At 31.0% G+C, this 9,688-nt stretch overlaps 1 protein-coding gene and 1 pseudogene across 1 annotated transcript; both read right to left on the reverse strand.

Annotated features, from left to right (window-relative positions):
• Positions 1-2,705: 2,705 nt before the first annotated feature.
• On the reverse strand, positions 2,706-8,038 carry LOC129289834 (probable LRR receptor-like serine/threonine-protein kinase PAM74; annotated as a pseudogene).
• Positions 8,039-8,354: 316 nt separating this feature from the next.
• Positions 8,355-9,267, reverse strand: LOC129289835 (probable LRR receptor-like serine/threonine-protein kinase At4g29180). The gene is made up of 2 exons (XM_054926600.1): positions 9,132-9,267; positions 8,355-8,929 (listed from the first exon to the last, which is right to left on the reverse strand). Exons 1-2 carry the CDS (start codon positions 9,265-9,267, stop codon positions 8,355-8,357), a joined length of 711 nt encoding a protein of 236 aa, XP_054782575.1.
• Between the last annotated feature and the right edge of the window lie 421 nt (positions 9,268-9,688).

Genomic DNA, 9,688 nt, shown 5'->3' on the forward strand with positions numbered 1-9,688 from the left:
TTTAATATAAACTTAAATAATAAATATTTTAAATAAATTATATACTTACTTATTGTCATTTAAAAATAATATTTTTATATTTAAAATTTGTTTCATTTTAAATTCATTTTCCTAACAAAAATAATATTTTATTAAAAATATAATATAAATAGTCATATAAATAAGTTTATCATATTAATAATTGAAAATAAAATGCAATATATGTATATATTTTTAATAATATATTATTTTATATATCTGTATGTAATTAAATAATATATATTTAATTTCACGTATAATAATTACAGGTATATTTCAATTCAACTAGCAAAGAATGAGGATTTAAACTTTAAAAGTGATAGGCTAAGGGATCAAATCTTAGTCTTGGCATATTTCATAACGAATATGTGTTGTGACACATGATGTTGCATTGAATGATCCACGCGTGGATGAGAGAGGTGTCAGGTGAGTTTGCACATGCAGATACACATGTGACTAGTGAGATGTTAGGTTACATGACATTGATTGATTCATATGTGACAAGTGATGTGGCACTGGCATGGCAATGGAGTCTGGTAAATTTAGTTTTCATTTTTCAGATATTAATTTAGAGACTATTATATTCTGTCTTTATTATTTTATATAATTTTTAAAGCATTTTATAATATCAAATTTTTTATAAAATTAGAAATCACATTTTTTATTTAAAGACAAAATAAACTCATTTCTAATCAAATACAACTTAAAAAATTCATCTTTAATTATTTAACGATGTCCCTTTACGAGACAATTCGATATTCATCTCTGCTTGTTTAAAGAATGACTTTTTCATCTCTACTTGTTTAAAGAATGACTTTTTACTAATTGAAGATGGGTTATTGAACATCTCTAAACAGTAATTTTTTTTATTTTGATAGTGATTGTTGTTTCACCGGATTTGAAAAGGGTACTAATTTGTACTTGTTTGAAAGTTAACCGTGCATCATAATAAATGAGACACAGAGACGTGGCAATAACTTATATTGGGAAATAAAAGGGGAAAAAAGTACAAGAAAGAAAGGAACAGAGCCACCATAGTCTTAAATTATAGGCATAACTAAGTAGTTTAGCTTGAGTAATCGTTATTCCGAGGAAAAAGTAAAGTTAAAAGTTAGGGGTCTCCATGAGCTTATTATTTTTCTTTGCATGCGACTTTTCTGATTTTTTTTTTTTTTTTTGGGTTGGGGGCGGGGTGTATGTGTTGTGGTTCTCAGAACAAGTAGTAAAAGGAAATGAAAAGTCATTTTGCCGCGTTAATGGCCTTGCTGGATCGCAAGTAACAAATGTTGAATAGTAGTGGTTAAACTGCGTGCATGATGAACTAGAAATACTTATATGGTTTGTTTTGTTCGTTCATGAACACGAAGTGATTTATTTTTCATTTAACATTGTGCATTTGGTTTTGATCTCCTCAAAATTTCTCCATGTGTGACTTGTGCCGGTGGCGGTGCAACCTGTCTTTTTTGTCTTCAGCTCTTCAAAGTTAGAATCTTCAATAAGAAGCCCGCAATTTGATTCATTTAAATATTTAGTGTTAATGAAATAATTTTTGAGTTTTCAGTGCTGGTTAAAGCCTCCTGCTTCATATTTTTTTTAAAAAGAATAAAAAATAATTTTTATAAATTTTTAAAATGTTAAAACTTATAAAAGGCAGTGAAAAACTCAAAAATTAAATTCTAAAATTTCTTCAATATAGACAAACGTATCAAAATAAAAATTTTGAATTTAAGAATTTTTTAAAATAAACCACGACTCAATAGGAGGTCCCACGCCCCGATAAAGTCACAAGATCAAAAATCGTATGAAAATTAAAAAACATCCATGAAGCCCACTCTCAACAGTGGCGCGTGTAAGTCACGCATAGCCATGCCAGCCTCTATTAGTGACGCGCTGCTCTCGTATGCTCCCATACACTCCTATTTTTTATTTAAAAAATATTTTTTAAAAGAAATTTTGTTTTTTTTAATAATTTTTTGGTCAAATTGGGTTTGACCATACCCAAATTTTCTCATAATTCTAATAAAACCTTATTTCATAATTTGAGCTTTTATTTAGGCATGTTCTAGTAAGAGTAGATAATCTAATGGACCTCAAGAAATATCTTTCCATTAATAATTTTCTATTTAATCGTGCACCCAAATCAAAATTCATTCATGCATTGGGCAAAAGTTAAAATTCAAAATTTGATTATAAAGAAATAATAGTTCAACTCATTAATTGCATTAAAAGGAGAACTCATGATATGTTGTAGAGATTTGATTAAACTTTTGACAATGAATATTAGTTTCAAGTCTCAAGTCTGAATAATTGTTCCTCTTTGAAAATGTTGATTTGAGTTAACAGTTTGTTTATTGTTTAATTCTCAGTTTTTCTAGTGACATGTTTGAATTAATGGCTAATTTAAAAAATAAATAAATGATAAGATTGAAATAATAAAATATAACATACCCCTTGAAAATGTAGTGATGATTAAATAATCTATTTTTTTAAGTAATACTATCTAAATGAAGAAAAAAAATACATTTTCCAAAAATACATTTTTAAAAAATAATTTAAACATTCTTGTACACAAAGAAAAGATTCCATGAAGAACACAATTTATTCAAACCTATTTAATTTGTGATAGTGGTTGGGATATTGATCACACATTAATTTGAAGAGATAAAATTCAAAAAGGAAACCAGTATCTATCTTGCAGACGGAGTACTAAAGTCTGAATTAAATTTACAAGCACTCATATCAGTGGAACTGCTTGAATTAGGGTTGTCGTTGATGGTCGTTTCCATGCTTATCTCCATTGCCAAACACTCCCTTAGTTCATATACTACTTGACTTATATCAGGCCTTTCAATTACAGATGGTGCAGTGCATGACATAGCTATGTCTAGAAATTTCCAAACTGAATCAACACTGTATTGTCCTTGAAACCTTGGGTCAACAATGGATTGGATATCCTTGTCTTTAACTTTAGGGGTAACCCATTGAAGTAGGAGACTGAAGGTATCATTTGGCTGCCTTTTTGCTGCTGGTTTTCCAGTGATCAGCTCTAGCAAAATTATTCCATAACTATAAATATCACTTCCTTTTGTGAGGTTTCCTGAACTTTGAAATCTGTAAAAACATTGGTTATTAGTATAGTTAGATCACAAGAAAATAAGTATCTCTCCGTTAAAACCTTAATTAGTTCAAGGTATAGTCAATCTAATTACCAAAACAAAATGAGCTTGATCTGTCTTCCCATCCAACTAATTCTCCATGTAAAAAAGAAAATTCAAGGTATATTGCATTCATTTTCTTCAAAGCATCCTTAAGTTTATTTGGTGGTAGGGGTTTCCTGGTTGAAAGAAAGTAAAGAACTTACTCAGGATCAAGATAGCCAACTGTTCCAGCAGGACGAGTTGAACATGACTATCAATATCATTTGCAAAAGCTCTTGACATTCCAAAATCAGCAATTTTAGCTTCCATATTTTCGTCCAACAAAATGTTGGTGGTCTTTAGATCTCTATGCACTATGCTGGCTTACAACCGTTATGCAAATATTCCAATCCTGCAACTCCAACCAAACAAATTTTGTATTATTGTTGTCTAGAGTGCTATTATATAGAATATATTCACTCTTTTTATTAAAAAATATAAGGTATTTTTAATTAAATTTTACTTTCAATAAAGTAGTTATTATTTTTAAATTAACCTTATCTTTTCATATTTACCTCTATTTAATAGGATGTTCCATCATAAAATAAATATAAAGTGATTTATTTAAAAAGGGTACTTTTGAAAAAAAAAGATAATGATTCCACTTTTAAAAATTAAAAATACCTTATATTTTTTAATATCCAACTACTAAAAAAATGTCTTACTTTTTTTAAACGAAGGAGTATATATATATATATATATATATATAAGCAAGACTTTTCGAAGAAGAATGAATTTGAACCCTAGCCTCCAAATTAATAATATCGATTTGTAAAAGGAAAATATAATTTTGAATAAATTTTAATGAAGTCATTTGCAATAAAAAAACTATTAATCTAAATATAAAACAGGTGTTTGAATATTTTTTGAAAAATATGATTTTGGATTCATAATTAATTTTAACATAATAACAGGGGTGTTTGAATATATTTTCACAAAACTATAGTTTTATTTTATTTTGAATTCTGTTTTTCAATTTTACTTTTCAATTCTAATTAAAATCAATCTTATTAATCAGCTTTATAAATCAATTATATATCATATAATATAATTAATTATATCCAACCAAAATCTAAACACACCCTTAATTTTTATATAATCTAGACAATCATAGTCTATTTAAAATAAGATATCTTTTTCTATATACAAATAAATATATGCAATCATATAAAAGATATGCTCGTATAGTTTTTCTTACCACAGGCTGCGTCCAATGCAATTTGAAGCCTATTCTTCCACTTCAAGGCACCTCCATCGTTACCTACATAACTAGAATAATGAGATTTCTTTTACATACGCCTCCAAAAGTTTCTCAGCGAATTAAGACCGTCTTGTCACTAGAAAATTAAATGCAATACGTGTTTGGTTAGAATTATTAAAATGGCTCAACGATAACCGACGTTTATTTTCATACATGTTTTGAAAGCATGTCTAATCTAGATCTTTGATTAAGAAAGATTTCTACCAGATAAATGTCGACGGAGGTCACCATTAGCCATATACTCATAAATTAATGCCCGCACACCTCTTTCTTCACAAAATCCAATCAGAGAAACTAAGTGTCTATGATGAACAATCATCAAAAGTTCCACCTGCAATTCAGATTTAACTTTGTCTACTATATGAGATTGGACTAATTTAGACCTATGTCTCATAAAACATACATGGCATCATCCACAGATAATAAGCAAATTAGGAAAAATAGTAATGAAGGACCACTAAAGGAAATTTATATCAGTTAATGAATATTTGTTGTCAACATCCAAATGAAAAAAAAAAGTTTAAATGAACTGTTGTTAAGTTAGAATAAATTGTTAAAACTTGAAGGGATACTTATTGATAAAATACTAACCCGAGTCGATAAGTATCCATTCGAGTTTTGACAATATTCCTTGACTGATATAAATTTCCTCCAACGGTCCTTGATTAATATTTTCCCAGCAAATTAATTTAATTATTGGATTTCAACCTAACCTCTGATCGAAATTCTCTATGACCTTGTACTGATGATTGAGAAAGTAACTTCACTGCAATTTGAATATCATTCTTAAGCGTTCCTGAATAAACTTTTCCAAATCCTCCTTCCCCAATCAAGTTTTGTAAGTTATTAGTGACCACAAGAACCTCAGGGTAAGAAAATGCTCGATTTCTTAGTTTCATTGAATCTCGCTCAGTAAGATCCCCTACAAGTATGAATAAATCAGAACACCCGTTAAGTGTGTATAATTCAACAACAAGAAGGTATGATCGTACTAAGTGGCGTGTGCTAATATGTGTATAATTAATTGGAAAAATAAAGATTACAAAAATGTTGGCAATGTTAAAAATTCGGACTTTAGCGTTCAGTTGTTTTCCCTAACCATTCCAAAGGGAATTATTGGTCATGCAGGGTAAGAAAATAATTTTTAATTTCAAATCACTAAGATGTGACCTTTTGCGTGCAAAAAAATTGCGAACATTGAGGGGGGGGGGGAGCAAAAGGTTCACAGGGAATCTTTGCAAACCTTTCAGTTTTTTCATTCTTCTGAGGATCCATATTCCTAAAATAACCAAGATTACAACAATAATCAAAGCCGAAATAGATGCAATAAGTGGAATGACGAACTTATGCTTCTTGCATGGATCCCTCCAACAAAGACCAGGATTATCATCCAAACTGCATGATAGGTCAAATAATAAGTTAGCATTAACAATGATTTAGTAATTGCATTTTTATTAATAATAATTATTAATAGTTTCCACCAATTGACTGAAAACAAGGGTCAATGCATAAAACTTGCTCCGCCACCAATGAACATGTCCAGCTCAATCACATTAAAATAGTCGATTGATATTAGTTCCGCGCAGCAAAAAAGAAAAAAAAAGTTTTTATTCAATTCTCCGAAAAAAAAAGCCAATTACAATTGAGCAATTAGGATTTATTAATAAAATTAAAAACCTCATTTCCAAGTCTGACTTGTCTTCAAGAGCCTTGGGAACTGAACCAGTGAGCTTGTTGCTGTTCAAATTACTGCAGTAAACAATGAGAAATATTTTCACTTGGTGTATGTTGAAGTTATTAAGATACGTGGTTCATAGCAGATATTCCTAAACAATATATAACTCAACTTACAGTAGAGTCAACTTTGGCAATTTAGCTAGAAACTCTGGTATTGATCCTGATAAGTCATTACCTGACAAATCCCTAAAACAAAGCAATATTTTACACATATAACTCAGACACAAATTTTTTTTCCCAATCAAAGCACTATGTATATACTTACAAGGACTGTAACTCAGTAAGTTGTGAGAATGAAGTAGCTATGTGTCCTGTTAACTTGCTCACACTCAGGTTTCTGCATGTGATAAAGATCAACAAATACTAATTTAGGTAGGAGATTATGATTTTTTTCGCAAGTATATCTTAACTAATAATTGATCACATTAGAGTATTAAACACCTAATCTGTAATAAGGAGTGGAACTAATCTGACAGTTAACATAACGTATTAAGAAATGCTCATGTATGCTCCTTCTGATTGTTATTGTAAGGCACATTTTAAAAAAATTCTTTGGCTTTTAATGTAAGACACTTGATAGTTAATAGGAGGCATTAATTATGTTTTTCCAATATTACCTCTAACTATGAGAGAAAATATAATACAAATTTCAAAAATATTCATTTAAATATGGATAAGATTGAGACTTTATTTTATTTTCAGATAATATCTATAATTTAAATCACCTCTCATTAGTTTCAGTGATCTAGTTATATGTGCCTTATAATAGGGATTGTAGGGAACATGTCACTCTAACTAACTTATCAAAATCAAGAAGTCAGGAGATGGTTAAACCATTGATACTATCTTAAAAAGAAGAAAATCTCCCAATTTACAGTTATTTGATGCATTATCTTTATTTTTTCTCTCATATAACTTTCTACTCTCAGCGCAAAAAATTGTTAAAGGATAAAATTTTAAAAAAATAATTAATGATTCACCTTTTTATACCAATAAAAAAAATCATAAATTCGTTTTATAAGTTGACTTACAGGCATCACGGGAAGGAGTATAGCTCTACCTTCTTACGTTAATACAAAAAGGAAAGTACTTACAGCGAGGTGATCCTTGCGTTGGAGTCATCGGTGCCATAACTGCAACCAACTCCCTCCCACGTATATTCCTTAGGAACACATGGGTCGCCTTGTCGATTTACTTTGGAGATTTTGTAAGTGTTAATGATGTCCTCAACGGCATCCACTATCATTAATAATAATAATAATAAATAGGGTCTTAGAAGTTAAAGCTAAAACAAAAATATATAGAAAATGAAAGAAAAGAGAAGCATACCATCTCTTTGGTCTGTCGGCGAAGTTAGTGGATATATTAATCTGTAAATCTCAAGGGCATTGAGGATTGGAGGAGCATCAGAATCTAACGATGCACTTATGGTGAATTGAAGATAACTTTGATTTGTAACAGCAATAACTGTTTGTGGCTTTAAGTATTCAAGAGTTATAGGCTCTGGGAGGACGTTTTCGTCATTAACAGTAATATCAACTGCTCTTTTCTTCCCAGGACCAAGCTGCCTGATTTCAGCAAAGTGAAAGTAGACATAATACTTGAAAGACTTTTCAAGAGCAGACCACCCGGTAGAGTCATAATCAAAGTATAAAGGAGAGGAGCGATTCAATGATTGGGCTGCAGACTGCAACACTTTTGTTGGTAACTTATATGAATCATTCGTGTTTCCAGGATCAATATCTACTGATGTGTTTAGCGGCTTCCAATCCGCTCTTAAAACGTCAATGCTCTTGCGCCACACACGATCATATATGTCATCCATGTACCTGTATGCTTGAGAATGAACTTGAGAATTGCTTCCATGTATCTATTGTTGGGCCTGGTGAGCATCCTGAAAGCGGATGGAACACAGCTAGACCCAATACTTTTAAGAGTTTATGATACCACATCTTAACATAAAATCTTAAGACATTGAATTTGTATGAGTCTTTTTCACTTATATTTATAATCTTTTCCAACTCAACTCTATCTGAGATAAGATTTTTTATCTCATATCAAGCCAAGTTAACTTACACTTAATGTTTCAACATGTAGACGGAAAGCATGCATAAATAACAAGGAACTATAAAATACAAAAATTAAAGGCACCTGCTGTGCGTGACCAAACTGGTGGAGCCTATATCAAGACTTGCTTGATGGTCCAAAAGTGATTGATGAGAAGGGGACAGAGTTGGATAAATAGAATTGCTGAGAGGTCGAAGTTCCAGTGTAGAAATGAAAGGTATTCCTTTGCCAGTGTTGAGAAGGCAAACGTGTATGGTGTCGGTTGTGGGACTATGGATAATCTCTTTATAGTCATAATAATTATCTCCCAAATCAACAGTTGACCAAAAAGTGACTCCAAGGTATAAGTCAAAAGTTGGGGTTTGATTTTTGCTATCATAATTTCCATAAGAGAAGAAAGCTCTGATGAGGTATTTGTTGTGTTCACCCTGTTTTGGTTTTAGGGTGTAGCAATTCCTTTTTCCTTCGGAGAAACTTCTCAACGTTTGCAGTTGTCTCCCAAAATAAAGATAATTCAAGTCAGATCTGGATGCCGATTCAACCATATGATTTGTTCCAGTTTCCACAAAACTCGTATCTGTTTGATACCAGATTCCAGTTTGTGTGTCAGTGTATTCATTGCTTGCTCCACAGTCAATGCTTATGAAATCTGTGCGTGTAAAAAGTTGATACAATATTTAGATATTTTAAAGCATGTGGCGGATATGGTTGGTTTTATATACATTGAAGTGTGAAGAAAAGCTTGTTTAGCAGTATTGAAACACTAGTTTGGACAAAAGGCGGTAACAAATCAAACGCTTTAACGAGCTGAAAGCATAAAACATTATCTTACATAAATTCTGGGCTCTTACCAGGGTGAGTGTCATCGTTTGTGACGAGTAATTTCCTTCCATCTATTACTGAGTCACCTAGTTTAAGGAAAATTTGGATTAAGGAGAACCATAAAATCCATTGCAGTGTCTTCTCCATGTGATTGACCTGTTGCATTATTATATGAAGACCCTATCTCTAGCTCGTATTTATTATATTATAATATTATTAATCTTACATAAAAGAGTAACAGTTAAATAGAAGATTAAGGGGAAAAAACAATAGAAATGAACTCGCCTGAAGCTTGAGATCTCAAATTCAAACCAACAGGAGCAGCGCGGTATGAGTGCTGTGTAGTAAGGTATTTTGGGTGAAGGCGTGTTTATATAAGAAGTTGGAAAGTAGTTTTAGTCTATGGTAGTTGGAGTTGACTTGTCATTGATTACTTGGTTGACGGTTAAAAGGAGTTTTAACTTTTAAAATATTAGTATTAGTAATTGCTAATTTCTTGTGGCCCGCCTTTTCAAATTGCAATACTTTATCTGTTCTAGTTTCACAATGTGATATTTTGACAAAAATAATAGTTTATTAATTATAT

The sequence above is a fragment of the Prosopis cineraria genome, unplaced genomic scaffold (assembly GCF_029017545.1).
Source record: "Prosopis cineraria cultivar Desert tree isolate PC_DT_omini unplaced genomic scaffold, ASM2901754v1 PC13, whole genome shotgun sequence".
Taxonomy (NCBI): Eukaryota; Viridiplantae; Streptophyta; class Magnoliopsida; order Fabales; family Fabaceae; genus Prosopis; species Prosopis cineraria.